We start from the raw sequence: 16,807 nt of genomic DNA on the forward strand, positions 1-16,807 counted from the left end.
TGTGTTCAGTACTTATATATCATTCCCATCCTAAGCCGTTTCTTCAAACAGTGAAATGGTCTTCCAGTGTCACTTGGACAAGACTGTAAACTCCTGATGTATAGGGTTTGGCTCACGGTGGAAGGGGCATCAGTGATCTGCATTTTACAAATGAGGAACAGCATCCTCAAGAAGTTAAATGACTTATCGTGACACAGCTCTCTGCTGGAAGACCTGGCTTCTGTCTTTTAGCCAGAATTCTGTTCCCTATGCCAAGATATGAGAAATGTGCAGACTCTAAGAGGTAGCAAAAGTATCTGGAGGAGTTCATATTTTAGCAAGCAATATACTTAAATGAAAAATACTAGATTGAGGGGAGTAGACAGTATAGCTTAGTGCTAGAGCAAATGCTTGGTGTGCAATCCCCAGTGCCTCTGTTAAGGGGAAAAAATATACTAGGTTTTTAAATTTTAAGGTATAATTTACACTTGATGTCCAGCTTTGTGCATTTTAAAATTCGACTATGAATTTGAGCTAGTTAGTGCTAGGTACTGACAAGATGAATAAAACACAACACTGCTCTCGAATTGCTAAGGAGAGGCAGACATGTACTCCACAATTGAAATATATCCTGATAAAGAGTATAGCATAGTTATGCCCAAAGAACTAGATGACAGGAAAATGTGTTCAGAGAACAAAAAACTTTAGGTAGATTGTATGCTAGTTCTATTTTTATTTCTTATGGAACTTCCACACTATTTTCCATAGTGGCAATACCAATTTACATTTCCACCAACTGTGTATAGGGTTCCTTTTTCTCCAGTATTTATCTATCTTTCTATTTAGCTAACTAACTTTGTTTATGTATGCATAAACAAAAACTTCAGGTAAGTATTAGGGAAGCCATTTGCTTGAGCTGAGACTTGATGGGTAGTGATTCTTCTAACTGGTAAATGGGGCCCGAGGTAAAGAGGTAAAATTATGAGAAGTATAGAGGTATGACAGCTGTGGATAATTCCAAACAGTGGAGTAAGGGTGCCTGGGGGAAGACTTGTAGGTACTCAGCTGAGCAGATTGAGGGGTAACTTATTTAGACTGGTAACTCTCCACCCTGGATGCACATTAGAATCACCGGTGGAACTTATTAAACAATACCAGTTGTAAAAAATAAAGTCTATTTAAAAAAAAGCAGCTTTCCAGGCATCAGTCCAGACCAACTAAATCACAATCTGTAAGTATGGAATCCAGATTATCAGTATTATTACTGTATGTTTGTTTTTTAAAATTAAGACCTATGTTTTTTGAGCAGTTTCAGGTTCACAGCAAAACTGATGGAAAAGTGCAGAGATTTCCCATATACCTCCTGCCACTACACGTGCATAGTTTCCCCCATTATCAACATCCCCCACCAGAGAGGTACATTTGTTACAATTAATGAATCTACACTGACACATCATAATCAACAAAGTCCATAGGTTGTTGCTCTAGGTATTTTGTTCTAAGGGTATATACTGTGTATAATGACATGTATACATCATTATGGTATCAGAGTATTTCAGTGCTCAAAAAGTCCTTTGTGCTCTGCCTATTAATTCCTCTCACCTGTGGCAACTACTGATCTTTTTACTGTCTCCATAGTTTTCCCTTATACAGAATGTCACATCCAGAATCATACAGTATGTAGCTTTTTTCATACTGACTTCTTTCACGTAGTTATACATATTTAAAATTCTTCCATGTCTTTTCATGACTTGATAACTCATTTTTTAGCTCTGAATAATATTGCATTGTCTAGACATACCACAGTCTATTTATCCATTCACTTACTGGAGGACATTTTGGTTTGTTCCAAATATTGTCAATTATAAATAAAGCTGCTATAAATAGCATGTGAAGATTTTGGTGTGGACATGAGTTTTCATAGTATTGTTTGTTAAAACCTGTAGATAGTTCTTATGTACAGCCAAGGTTGAGACCCATTGGGTTAAATCATAAAGAACTTTTTGTTCCATGTCATTCAACAGAACTATTTTGTGAAAAGCTGCTTTGCTGGTTGATGATCTAGGGTAATGCTCCTTTGGAGCATGCCTTTCTTTGGAACATGCCTTAGCCTCCCATTTCAGAAGAAGAGATTGACCAAAGTGGAGAAATACTGGGGTTTAATTAAGCTTATTAAATATAACTGCAATGCAAATTAAAAAGTCTCAATTTCAGTAATAAAGAATTAGATTTTATATACTGACATGGAAGAATACCCATGCTATATTGCTGAAACAAAAAAGTAGTTTCTAGAAAACATATTGTAAGCCATTACATATACACATATGCATTTTATATTTGTATTACACACAAATGTAGGTCTGGTAGGTGATGCCTTAAATTCTTGTTAGTGATTACTCAAGGCATGGGTTAGGGGTAAATAAAGAAGAGAGAGCTGACTAGACTGTTGGAAAACCAATTTGCTAAAAGCCATTTTCCTGAGTTTCAATTGGTGTTTTTCTGAAACCATACATATGTAGGGGCAGTAGTCGGGGGAGGGATTTTGGGGTGGGATAGAAGTGGAAAAGTAGAAGGGGAAACATGGTAGGCTCAGACCCTAAGCAGTGGTGTTTCCCTCCTGCTGCTCACCATGGCCAACAGTAGGGCCTATGTCCTGCCCTTCTGTCCTGGGGGATGTGGCAGCTGAGCCAACCCACCACCTACTGTGGCCTGGCCAGATGGAAGAGGGTGGAACCCACAAGACCCCCAACTCTCTCAGGCAGATAGCTGGTCTCATCCTAGATTGTGTTGGTGGAGGGCCCAAGGAAGCTGTCCTTAGCTTGATGCAAGTTGATTATTTGAAGAATTACTTGGCTAATTGATATACATATTTTTTTCTTTTAGAAAATTGATTTTAAAATTATTCTAAAATTGTTCCCCTCATCATGAAATAGTGAGAATAAAGAAAAAAAAATCATAATCCCCTGCAATCTCCTATAACAAGATTACCACCTTCGGACCCCATTGGATTCTCTCACCGTGTACCCATCACACTTCATTTTATGCTATGGCTATTTTTAAAATTTAATCTTTGTTAAATTGTTCTCCTTGCACTTCCTTATAATTCCTCATTTAGAAGAATTTAGAAAGGTCCAAGAAACCAGGGAAAGACAGCTTATGGTTGAATGTAGGTACCAGAATTGTAGGGACAGTCTGGGGGGACCCCATACCTTAACTGACCAAAGCAAGTGATCGTGAGAAAAAGCTGTAAGGTAGGAGCCATGGCTTAAGGCAATTTACCAAGGTAAAAGAAGAAAAAACACACATGGAAGAAAGAGTCTAAAGAAATATAGAAATGTGAGTTAGAACTTACCAACTTTAACCAGGAACTGCTCTGTTGACCCAAGGACCTACAAGGAAACATCAAAAGGTGAGACCATGGCTGTTACTTAGTGACTTGTGTATAATATTCCTCAAGAATGGTGCTCAGATCTTGGCAGCATGGCAGTCATCCTGCTCATCCCCCCTTTCAGGTGTCAGCATTTGCCTATCTCAGGTTCTCCAAACTGAGGTGCTACCTCTGATCTCATTTATATATATAGTACAACAAACTATATTAGCCTTTTTACTTTTTTCCTCAATGTCTCTAAGCAGATACACCCACAGGAAAAGGTCCACAAATAGATACAACAATCTCTTAACAATGTTTGTCTAGGGGCAGGGGCTAAGATGACAGGAGAAAGATATAGGCAGACTTTTAAAATATAATTCCACATACTTCTATATGATTTAATTTTTACAACTTTTATTATTTGAATATATGTTCATTATTTTTAAAAACAGGAAGTTTATACAGGCAGAAAAAAAATGTTAATCCCACAGCCCAGAGATGATCACTCTTTAATGTTCATTTTGGTTTGGTTAGCTTTTCTGGAGATTTTAACTCTTGTTCTACTTTTAAAAAAAAATGGTCATTGTTACTATTACTATGTTTATTTTTAAAACTTGAAAATAATAATTTTTATACTTCACTTTTTTCACTATCCCCAGTGAAAATAACGGTATAAAAGGAAACAAAACAGAGCTGGCAAATGTTCTTTTCTAGTTTTCATGAACAATCACTCTCTCAATATGTTTGGGCTGTTGCTCTTTACTTATATTTCTTATATTGTAAACTCCTGAGGTAAAACTAAATCTTTGTTTAATAAAGTCACTATTTTGTCTGTGATGTAGCCTAGCCCAACTGAAGACCACAGTGATGTGCAGGCTTCCCCTCCCCCATGGGCCACTTCCTCTTTTTATTGTTTTCACTTAGAAAAGACAGAGAGGACTCTTGATGGCATACAATGCCATAGCATTATTTGAAGTGGTTTTCTAGGTATGCTCAGCTGTCTGCAAGAGTACATATCATTTTCGTTAGCTGAAGAGTCAGTGAATGTCTTTGGTTGAGTTCTTGCAGAGGCAGGCCCTGAGCCAAGGGTCTGGATGTAAGTGATTTAATATAAGAAAAGGCTTCCAGGAGAAACCATAAGGGCATGGGGGATGAAGGATAGGGAATGGGAAGAATCCAAATGAGGGTGTGATTTCAGGAGTTCCACACTCAACCTACTCCCACAGGAGTTCAGAACAAAGGAATATACCTCAGAGTTTGTCCTGCCTTGAAGCAAAGGAGCTGGACTTTGGTATTCCACATCAGCCTGGCTTAGGCTATAGGTGGCCAGGAGTGTGAAGTAGGGTGAAACATAAAACTCCCAGGTACTTTCAGCTCACTCCAGTGCCTGAGTGTAATTTTCAGGTCTGTGGGTAGTGTGTAGGTGCTAACGGTTAGCAGCGAAATATGAAAAAGCTGGGGATGGGCTCACAGAGCATGTGTGGGGCATCAGTACGCTACTGTGAGTTTCCTGTTAACCTCCTCTGCTGGGCTCACAACACATGAAATCCCAAACTTCCATTAAAAGTTCAAAGTTTCTAAGGGGCTAGCACTAGTGTGTGGATGTCATTGAACTCAGACGTGAGTTTAAAATCTAATTCCACAAAAGGAATGGGAAAAGTCATATTACTGTTTTAAGTTTGAATCCACAAAAGAAACCGAAAAAGTGTTAACTATTGTCTTAACTCTGTCACCATATCCATAAAATGGGAGAATCAGCCCTACATCATAAAGTTTCTTCATTTACTTGCTTAATCACTCATTCAGTAAACATGGAGTGCCGATTCTGTGTCAGGTTCTGTTCGAAGGTTATTCTGAGAAGGGGATGGTGATAAGAAGAGCTCTGTAAAATGGAAAGCTGTAGGTAACTGCTTTTACTCCCAGTGGTTATTTATTTTCACAGCTCACTGGAACGCATAAAATTACCTAAAACTATAGCAAGGAGATACAGGAAAAACTTCTTGACACTGAGCCAGTGGAAAAAAAAAAGAAGAAATGGAAGGAATTCCTTTTTCTAAAGGCCTTTCGGTAAAAGATGGTCCTTACTCACTCTGGATGGTTCCTACAAAGGTAAGCCTGTAGGCAGAGCTATCTTAGGCAGTCTCAGGATTTCTGGGAATGATCTTGCTCAGAGAATTCACAAAGTCTACTTACATGTTTCAGAGTGTCTAGTTCTACCTCTGTCACAGTTCATCCTCTCAAATCTCTTAACATTTCCTGGCCTTGATTTCCTTACCTGTGGAATGACCGGTTCTCAGCCACTAACTAGTGATGCCACAGTAAGTAAGTAGGTCACTTTTATATTGGAGTTTTTTCTGCTAGATTTCTAGGATAAGGAGTCAGTACTCAAGCTCAGGCTTGGTAGACTGAGTTGGGTACAGTCCCTAGGGCTCCACTGTAGTTTAGAGGTTTCAACTCCAATCAGATCCAACACCTCCTTTTTATAACTGTTTAATGATGGCCCTTTTACTAATTTGATTATGAAGCTAAGCAAACTTAGTATGTGAATATTCTAACCTGTTTGCACTGGCTAGTCTAAAGAAGTGTCAGATGCTTGCAAGGATCTGCACTGGCCTGGGATCTCTGTGACCCAAGACACTGAAAGACTCAGAATTGTGTAATATTGATGGCCCCAATTCAGATATGGCATTGCTGCCTGTGATACGATTCTCTGAAATGGTGAAAATCTCTAGGTAAAATTCCAAAAACAAACAAAAACCAAACCAAAAATATATATTCCTCTGAGTTGCCTGGTAGTTGCAGTCCTGGAAAATCCAGTGTATATGGGCCTGGCATAGTAAATGATCAATAAATAATTAAGGGAAAAAGTAATATAATTGAAAAATAAAACACACGTTTACTCGTGATTATAAACCCAGATTATAAGCAAGCTTTTCAGAGAGAGAGACAGGCAGGAAGGCGTAGGGTGAAACAATGTGTAGGCTGGGGTTCCCAGCCCACAGTCCTTAAATACCCGTAGTGACCCCATCATTGGAACAATCAAAACAGCCCTATTAATTTCCAAAACCTCTGCTGGAGAGGCGTACTGCCTCCACGGAGAACCATTTTTCTAGAATGTGAGAGTTGCTGATCTAGTGACTAGGTGGGGGAAGAAAAGCCCACAACAACCTGGCCCTTCCCCTTTCTCGGAAAACATGAGACTTCGGAGAAAGGCTTGGGACGGGAAAGTCCCTTTTTCTAACCTGGAACGGCACTTTCTGCCCAGAAACTGGTGACGAGCTACCACGGACTCAGATTTTGATTGGGCACTTGAGAAGCTAAAATAGCGGGTTAAAAGGAGAGGAAAACCCCGGTGTTTTCCGCCATCCGGTGGTTGGGAACAAGCGCCGAGGCTCCCGGCTTCCTGACCTTGCACCCGTGCTTCACTGGGCGCTGCTGCAAGCCTGGGCGCGTCCACCGTGAGTACCCGCTCCGGGGCTGCTCCCTCCCTCTGCTTCTCCCTTTCTATAAATCGGTATATCCTGGCCTCTGGCTCCTTGGATCTTTTTCTCGGTCCAGTGTAGACAGGTATTCGGGTTCGGCTCACTCAGGCTCAGTCCTGAGCGGACCGACAAGCCGCGGAGAGGCCGTAAAGTGGCAGGCCGCTGGAGCGCACGCTTCCTGTTCTATTCCCGTTGGATAGCTACCTAGGCAGGACTGGGCAGAACAGGACGAAACATCTAGGTCACTGACGAGCTGCTGGATGAGTGGTTGGCACTGCTTTGCGGGGCTGCTCGATGTCATCCTGAGGTTTCTCTTTCCCTGGACACAGAGCGGAGGAGGGGCAGGTGGCTCAAGGAAGTAGCGACCCGACGAAAGGCAGATGTGTGTGTGCGTGTGTGTGGGGGTTGGGGTCCAAGACTAAGGATTGCCTCAGGTCGGCGCATCTGGTGGACCGTTGAGCACTGCACCCTCCTCTGGGCTCCCCCCATTATCTTCTGGAGCTCCACACTTCCCCACCAGGTTCTAGGGCTTGTGTCTAAATTTAGAGAATTTCACAGTTTTGTGTAACATTTCTAAGGCATCTTAGATGTTTTGGTTAAAGCTTTACTAAGATATAATCCACAAACCACTCAGCCGGTTTCAGTATATTCAGAGTTGTGCGGCCATCATCTCAACTTTAGAACATTTTCATCATCCCCAAGAGAAACTGATTAGCCATCACTCCCTCATTTCTCCCCAATCCCCTCAGCCCTAAGGAACCACTAATCTTTCTGTCTCTATAGATTTGCCTATTCTTGATATATCATATAAATGGAATCATACAGTATGTGGTCTTTTGTGATTGGCTTCTGTCACTTAGTATGATGTTTTCAAAGATCATATTATAGCAAGTTATCAGCACTTTTATTCCTTTTTATTGCTGAATAATATTACATTGCATGAATATACCACATTTTGTTCATTCATTTGTCAGTTAATGAACATTTGGGTTGCTTCCACTTTTTGGCTATTATAAATAATACTGTTATAGACATTCACATACACTTTTGGTATGGACATAAATTTTCAATTCCCTTGGATATATCCCTAGAAGTGGAATTTCTGGGTCATATGGTAACTATATGTTTAGCATCTTGAAGAACTGCCAGACTGCCACACCGTTTTAGCTTCCCACCAGCAGTGTATGAGTTCCAATTTTTCTACATCTTTGCCAACACTTATTTTTTTCTTTCAGTTTTACTCAGATATAATTGACACACAGCACCATATAAGCTTAAGGTGTACAGCATGACTTGACTTACATCATGAAATGATTATGACAGTAAGTTCAGTGAACATCTGTCATTTCATATAGATGAAATTAAAGAAATAGAAAAATTTTTTTGTGATGAGAACTCAGGATTTACTCTCTTAACAACTTTTATATATAAAACATTCTACTGTTAATTATATTTATCATGTTTACATTACATCATTACACTTAGTTATCTTATAACCGGAAAATTGTACCTTTTGATTGCCTTCATCCAGTTTCCCTTCCCACAACCCCCCCACCTTTGGTAACCACAAATATGATCTCTTTTTCTATGAGTTTGTTTTTGAAGTATAATCGACCTATAACACTATTTTAATTCCAGGTGCACAACATAGGGATTCAATATTTCTATATATTTTAAAAGTCACCATAAGTCTAGTTATAATGTCACCATACAAAGATATTACATAGTCATTGACTATATTCTCAACACTGTACATTTTTTAACCCATGGCTCATTTATTTTGCAACTGGAAGTTTGTACCTCTTAATCTCCCTCACCTATTTCTTTCCTCCTCCATCCCCTTCTCTCTGGTAACCACCTACTTGTTCTCTGTAATTATACCTCTGTTTCTATTTTGTTACGTTTATCCAATTTTTTTTGATTTTTAGGTTCCACATATAAGTGGAATTTGTCTTTTTCTGTCTGACTTACTTCACTTAATGTAATATCCTCTAGGTCCATCCATGTTGTCACAAATGGCAAGGTTTCATTCTTTTTTTATGGCTGAGTAATATCCATTGTATACATATACCACAACTTCTTTATCCAGTCATGTATTGATGGGCATTTAGGTTGCTTCCGTATCTTGGCTATTGTAAGTAATGCTGCAGTGAACACAGGGGTGTATGTATCTTTTCTAATTCGTGTTTTTGTTTTCTTTAGATAAATACCCAGGAGTGGAAATGCTGTATCACCTGATAGTTCTATTTTTAATTTTTAAAGTAATCTCCATACTGTTTTCCATAGAAGCTGCACCAATTTACATTACCACCACCAATTCACAAGGATTCCCCTTTCTTAACACCCTTGCCAACATTTATTTGTTGTCTTTTTGATAAGAACCATTCTGACAGGTGTGAGGTGATATTTCATTGTGGTTCTGATGTGCATTTCCCTGATGCATCTTTTCATGTGTCTGTAGCCATCTGTATGTCTTCCTTGGAAAAAATGCCTATTCAGATCCTCTGCCCATTTTAAAAATCAGGTTTTTTTTTTTTAAATGTTGAGTTATATGAGTTCTTTGTATATTGTGGATATTAACCCCTTATTGGATATATCATTTGCAAGTATCTTGTCCCATACAGCAGGTGGCTTTTTCATTTTGTTAATCATTTCCTTTGCCGTGCAAAAGCTTTTTAATCTGATGCAGTCCCATTTGTGTGTGTGCTTTTTTTTAAGTTGCCTGAGGAGACATATCAAAAAAAATTACTAAGATTAATGTCAGAGAGCTTACTGCCTATGTTTTCTTTTAGAAATTTTATGGTTCAGGTCTTATATTTGTCTTTAATCCATATTGAATTAATTTTTGTGCATAGTGTGAGAAAGTAATCCAGTTTTGTTTTTTGCATGTAGCAGTCTAGTTTTCCCAACATTATTTATTTCTTCTTTTCTTTTTCTTTTTTAAATTGAAGTATAGTCAGTTTACAATGTGGCATCAATTTCTGGTATACAGCATAACATTTCAGTCATACACACACACACACACATATTCCTTTTCCTATTCTTTTTCAACATAGGTTACTACAAGATATTGAATATAGTTCCTTGCGTTACACAGTAGAAACTTGTTTATCTATTTTGTATATAGTAGTAAGTATCTGCCAATCTTGAACTCCCAATTTATTCCTTCCCACTCCCTTCCCCCCAGTAACCATAAGTTTGTTTTCTATCCTAACATTATTTGTTGAAGAGACTGTCTTTTCCCCATTGTATATTCTTGCCTTCTTTGTCCTAGATTAATTGTCCATATAAGTGTGGCCCTATATTCTGTTCTATTGATCTATATGTCTGTTTTTGTGCTAGTATACTGTTTTGATGACTGTAGCTTTGTAGAATAGTTTGAAGTCAGGGCATGTAATGCCTCTAACTTGTTCTCCTTTCTCAAGATGGTTTTTAATTATTCAGGGGTTTCCACACAAATTTTAGAATTATTTGTTCTAGCTCTGTGAAGAATGACATCGGAATTGTGATAGGGATTGCACTGAATCTGTAGATTACATTGGTTAATATGGTCATTTTAACAGTATTCAGTTATGAGCCCGGTATATCTTTCCATATGTTTGTGTCATCTTAGTTATATTTAGTCCTAGGTATTTTATTCTTTTTGATGCATTTGTAAATGAGACTGTTTTCATAATTTCTCTTTCTGGTCACTCATTCTTAGTGTATGGGAACACAATAGATTTCTGTATATTAATTTTGTATCCTGCTACTTTATCAAATTCATTGGTGAGTTCTAGTAGTTTTTTGGTGGCATCTTTAGGATTTTCTATGTATAGTATAATATCATTTGCAAAGAGTAACAGTTTTACTTCTTCCTTTCTAACTTAGATTCCTTCTATTTCTTTTTCTTATCTGATTGCTGTGGTTAGTCTTCCAATACTATACTGAATAAAAGTGGCAAGAGCAGGCATCCTTGTTCCTGATCTCAGATAAAATGCTTTCAGCTTTTCACCACTGAGTATGATGTTAGCTATGGGCTTGTCATATATGGCCTTTATTATGCTGATGTATGTTCTTTCTATACCTACTTCATTGAGAGTTTTTACCATAAATGAATGTTGAATTTTGTCAAAAGATTTTTTGAATCTATTGAGATGATCATATGATCTTTATTCTTCAATTTGTTAATGTGTTATATCACATTGATTGATTTGTGGATATTGAACCATACTTGCATCTCTGGGATAAATTCCCCTTGATCATAACGTATGATCCTTTTAATGTATTGTTGAATTTGATTTGCTAATATTTTGTTGAAGATTTCTGTATCTATGTTCATTAGTGATATTGTCTGTAATTTTCTTTTTTGTGATATCTTTGTCTGGTTTTGGCATTAGGGTGATGCTGGCTTTGTAGATTGAGTTTGGAAGCACTCCTTCCTCTACAATATTTTGGAATAGTTTGAGAAGGATAGGTGTTAACTCTTCTCTAAATGGTAGAATTCACCTGTGAAGCCATCTGGTAATGGACTTTTTTTGTTGTTGTTGGGAGTTTTTTGATTACTGATTCAATTTCATTACTAGCAATTGGTCTGTTCACATTTCCTACTTCTTCCTGGTTCAGTCTTGGGAGATTGTACATTTCTAGGAATTTGTCCATTTGGAAGTTGTCTTCTAGGTTGTCCATTTTATTGGCATATAATTATGTGTAGTAATCTCTTATGATCTTTGATATTTCAGTGGTGTCAGTTGTACCTTCCTTTTCACTTCTACTTTTATTTGGTCCCTCTTTTTTTCTTGATAAGTCTGGCTAAGGTTTATCAATTTTGTTTATCTTTTAAAAGAACAAGCCCTTAGTTTCATTGATATATTTTTTTAAAGTCCCTATTTCATTCATTTCCACTTGTTTAATGCATAGTTACCAAAAATTTTCAGTATACATTTTTGTCTATATATCTCTATGTATTTTATACTGCTGTCAATCTTAAATATTACTAACATTTAATTTTTCTCTCATGTTTTTCAGTTAAAAATTCAGATTGAGCTTTCTCATATGTGGCTCCCAGAAGACTCACCCCACATCACTGTGGGAACACAGCAGTCGAGGAAGTGGAGACAGGAATGGAACTAGAATCAGAGTTCAAACATATTGGCAAATCTTGGTTCTAAATTATTCTGTAAGTAAGAGAGTGACTGACCAACAGCTGTGAGACATTGAGAACTTTAGCATTTTCTGTAAACTTTGGCACAGGTCACTTACTTCTCTGAAGACTGGGTCCAAAAAGCACAATGAACACAAGAATGTGCTATGGTAACAGGGTGAACTTCAGACAAGCACGAGAATTCCGTACAGCTGGGGAAGGAGACACAACTCCTGAGGTGACCTTGGAAGCAGAACTGATAGATCTTGGGGAAAATGATGAAATAGTTGACCTTACCTGTGAATCTCTAGAACCTGCAGTGATTGACCTAACTCACCATGACTCTGTTGTGTTTACTGAAGAAAGGAGGAGAGCAAGGGGAAACACAAGGTCACTCCAAGGTCAAACTGGAAGCTGTGTGGTAAGCAGTGATGAGGGGTTAATAAGGGACAGAGATGTTTACATGACCAACAGTGCCTACCATAATGTCCTGGAAGAAAAAACTTTAAAATGCACAGTACCTGGTTATATCCGGTGTCGAATATGTATGGATGGGTACTCGGAGATTGAACTAAGTAAACGACAAATCTACTCTACAGAATGTGGCCACATCTTCTGTAGTCAGTGCCTCTGCAATTCCCTTAAATATACTAAAAATTGCCCAGTTTGTTTGAAAAAAATCAGCTGCCATCAGTACCACCGCATTTATATATGATGTGTGCCATGTTGCTCTGGACAAACAGCGTGGCTAGATTTTTCCATGTCCTTATGCAGAAACTATGGGTTGTTGGAATTCAGTGCAATGAACTCAAAAAACCTGATTTTAAAAATTGCTCTCTGGAGTATATAAAAACTTTCATTTCCCACACACTGTGAGACTACCTTTCAATTCATTTTGTTTAATGCTCCAGGGCTGGACTTGGTTGTCATAGTGTGCCAGAGACTGGTGATTGTCCTCAAAGCAAAATTTCCTCTCTTCCTCATAGCAATCTATTTTCAATTGGCCACATGTGGGTATTTTGGGTCATGTGAATAAAGGCAACATCCTAGAGATGCTGGAGCAAGTAGATCAAAGGAATCTGAGAGACTGACAACTTTGCAAACCAGAGCCACCTACAAGTTTGGGCTTTTACTTGAGAGAGAAACTTCATTCTTGTTTAAGCAACCATTATACTGGGTCTTGTTTAGAGCAATGGAATCTTTATTTTAATTAATGGACCAGGCAGGGTGATATCTCCTGGTTTCTCTGGATTTCCTGACTCCATTGGAGTAGAAGGAAGTCAGTCCTTTCTGACCACCTCCCCAACCAGCAGGGTGGAGGTAGGTATACGGGCAGGCATCATGTCCTGCTGGGACTCCTAGTGGCCTTTGAAACCAGTCTGAGTTGTTGCCTAGGCACACTAGAATCTGGAGCTGTGGTTCTATGCTCTCTGACCTACCGTGTCAGAGAGAAGCTGCTTTCACCTAGGCTTTACAGGTATGCCTGCCTTCCACCTCTGTAGTCAACTAATCAGCAAGTTAGCATGGTTCTCTTGAACAAATATGTCACTGTGTCACCATCCTAGCTGCTGCAGCAGCCTGGCTGGGCCACAGGTCTTGAGAAAAGCTCCTCACCACTGCCCATCCCCCACCACCCCCATACACACATATATAGCTCTTTTTTCTTTTGAAGAAAATCCCATAGGACTCACAATTCAGTCTGCACTTTAGAATTAGAGATGATGTGATTTTTACTGTGCTCTCTCCGTTTCCCTTAGAATGAAAGGTGCAGTAAACTTTGTTCTTTACTTACAATGGTTGTAGCAGTGTTGCTTTCCTCCATGGAGGCTCAGTCTGCCCATCCTAGTGTTACGTCTGTTCTACACACAGCATTCTCGGGAAGTCCCATATTCCAGACCTCAACTGCTTGACTTGCCACAGGATATGCACGATAAATACGGAATATGCCCTTCTGTGGGTTTCTTTATATGTTCTAAAATGAAATGAGGAAGAAAAATAACATGAAAATTAAAAAAAAAAGGAAAAAAGTTCTAAATATTAGATGTAGAACTTCCTACATTTCAATAGATCATCTTGTGCACTCCAGTTTTGAGACTATTAATTGCTCTGTGACATAGCACAGTGTATCACAAACTTGGCTAATGACTGAAACACCCGAGGTGCCTATTAAATATAGATTCTGCTTTTGCATGTATTGTCGACGTGCTAAAGAAAAAGAGCATACTCTTGCCAGCAGCCCTTGACCGTCCCTGCTGTGTTCTACCCCACCTGCTACATATTTACCTTAACCTGCCAAACTCATATAGACAAATTTGAGTTTTTGATCTCTGCTTTAGGGGAAAAAACAGAGGGAATTCTGACTTTTCGGAAAAACTGAGATAAATTTTACAGACAGAAAAATTCACTGATCTTAAGTATATAATTAGATGAGTTTGGGCAAATAGGTACATTGATATGACCAATCAAAATATAGAACAATCCCATCATTCCAGAAAGTTCCCATCTAGTCAATTCCCATCTCCCACAGGCAACCAACTTTTTGATTATTATCACCACAGATATGTTTGAGGACACTGACTTTTATTACTTCATTGCTAGCCTAGCTCATCAGGGAGGAAAGTTTGATAGGGAAATTTGGAATATAAGCAAGGCAGAGATCAAGGGCTTGTTTTAGTGGGAGCATGACTTGTATTACCTCTTTTCAGAATTAAAGCAAGAAGGTATTAATGATGACACCTACTATTTATTAAACAATAGCTATGTTCCAGGCACAGTACTAGGCACTCCATTCATCACAGGCAGTCAAGGCATACATCTAGGCAAGAGCAGGAACCCAACAAGATGTAAGAGCAAGAGTTGAAGGGAGCTGTCACCGGGCATATTAGTGTGAATACTTTGGCTGCCTATTGTGCGTGGCTGTGGGAAGAAGTGAGAACTAAAGCTAAAAAAGAAGAATAAGTCCACATCATGAGTAGAGCATGTGTGCTATGTTATGGAGTTTAGATTTTATTCTACAGTTGGTAAAGAACCATTAAAGGCTCTAAAGGAGAGCCTCTAGAGAAAGATTCTTAAGGATTCAGCATAATATCAGTGAAGGTTGAAAATACTTTGAAAATTGGGCTGGGGTGGGGGTGGAATATGGAGGTAGAATTAGAAGGAAAGATCCTGGTGTTGATTTTCTTCTCAAAGTAGAAGTGACTTTATGAAGTGTATATGAAAAATGATGAAGTAACCTTGGTCTGAGGAATGTGGTACTGCACTGGTACTCTCTTGCCCTTGATGTTAACAGTTTCATTTTAGCACAGCCAGCAGAGTTGTGCAAAGCTTTTTGAGCTATGGCAGCTCTTGGGAGATGACTGTTGATCTGAGGTGGCAATGATAAGAATCCAGGGAGCAGTTGTGGCAGGTTGGATTTAGCTTTCAGGCATCTTTTTGGAAAAGTGGAAGTTCATTTGGCCAGAGTAGAAAGAAATGAGATTGGAAGAGTTTGGATAATCAAATTTATCCACTTAATAACTAACCTAGCCTTAGACCAAGTTAGTCTCACAGTGAGAGAATCTGGCAATTTTCGTTTGTTGTTTCCTGATGTTCCTTGAGGTTACAGCAGAAGACTAAAACCAAATTTCTTGAGCTGCAACATGTCTGGATTTCATCAACCACAGATTAAAAATGAGCTGTTTAAGAAAGAGGGTAAGAGACAGAGTGGAGGAGTCAGAGCCACCTTTCAGCAAGGGCTAGCCTTTCTACTGTCTGGCCCACATTAAATTCATCCCGGCTGCGAATGTTAAATATACCCGCCAGAAGAAACAAGTTACTTTCCAAGAACCTAAAATTGTTAAGATGAATAAACTTTTAGGTCATTTCCTTAGCTACATCAATTAGGTCCCACTGATTTGATATTAATCTGCATACTGGGATGACTATCCCAGGGAGTGTTAATAAAGTAAGTTAGGTTTCCATGATATCATTGCCTCAGTGTCTTGTTTTTTCTCTAAAATGATGATTTCCCTGCAGTGAGAGCAGGGAGCAACAGCAGAACTTGCACAAATGCACACGCACGCCCAACCGTTCTTTCCTACTGGTTTCCTTGGATAGCCACAGAGATACTTAGCGTCAAGCAGAGTCTCAGGGAGGCCTCTGTCTGTAAGGTCTGCTATCCTAGTGCCCTCCAATCCCGGACTTCTAGTAGACAACGTTAGGTCCTAACAAGGCATTCTGGTCAAGGACAACAGGGTCTTCTGCCAGACTTATTTATAATAGTTTTAGACATTTGTTGGTGCCTAGTATTTTGAAAGTAAAACATGGAGTTTCCTTTTTCCATCTCCAATTTCATAGTTCAGTTTCATAGTATTATGCACATGGGTTTCTGACTTCGAGAAAATCTTTTTTGTTTCACTATCCAGGGACTATTTAGACAGCTCTAATATGCTAACCCTCCTGGGTGGAGGACATTAATCACGGTAGCATTTGATATGGGCCCTTCCCTGCCCCCTTAGCTTTCAGCAGGCAAAAAGATCCTACAGGGCATATTCCCCTCTCCTGTGGAGTGGCATGGAGAGGCATGTGGCCCCTAGTGTGGCCCTGCCAGCATCACTGACCCTCTAAAGGGAGGGCAAGGGGGCTGCCGGTGTGGTGTGACAAGATAGTGGTGGCAGCCATCCACAGCACTTGGCTTCCCTGCTGAGAGGAGAGCCTTTGGAGAACAAACTTCTCTCTTCCTTTCTTCTGAACAAGCCCAAGCCACAGAAACGGCAGCAGCCCTATTCTCCAACCAGAAAAGACAAGGTGCAGTATACTGCTGGGCATAGACCATTCATTAATTCATTCACTCTTCTGCTCAGTTACCTGGTACTT

At 39.1% G+C, this 16,807-nt stretch overlaps 1 protein-coding gene across 1 annotated transcript; it reads left to right on the forward strand.

Annotated features, from left to right (window-relative positions):
- The first annotated feature begins 6,650 nt into the window (after positions 1–6,650).
- On the forward strand, positions 6,651–15,915 carry LOC123619719 (E3 ubiquitin-protein ligase RNF4). The gene is made up of 2 exons (XM_045524358.2): positions 6,651–6,807; positions 11,839–15,915. The coding sequence occupies exon 2, from the start codon at positions 12,102–12,104 to the stop codon at positions 12,666–12,668; it is 567 nt and encodes a 188-aa protein (XP_045380314.2). The 5' UTR covers positions 6,651–6,807; positions 11,839–12,101; the 3' UTR covers positions 12,669–15,915.
- Positions 15,916–16,807: the final 892 nt, after the last annotated feature.

The sequence above is a fragment of the Camelus bactrianus genome, chromosome 6 (genome assembly GCF_048773025.1).
Source record: "Camelus bactrianus isolate YW-2024 breed Bactrian camel chromosome 6, ASM4877302v1, whole genome shotgun sequence".
NCBI classification, from domain to species: Eukaryota; Metazoa; Chordata; class Mammalia; order Artiodactyla; family Camelidae; genus Camelus; species Camelus bactrianus.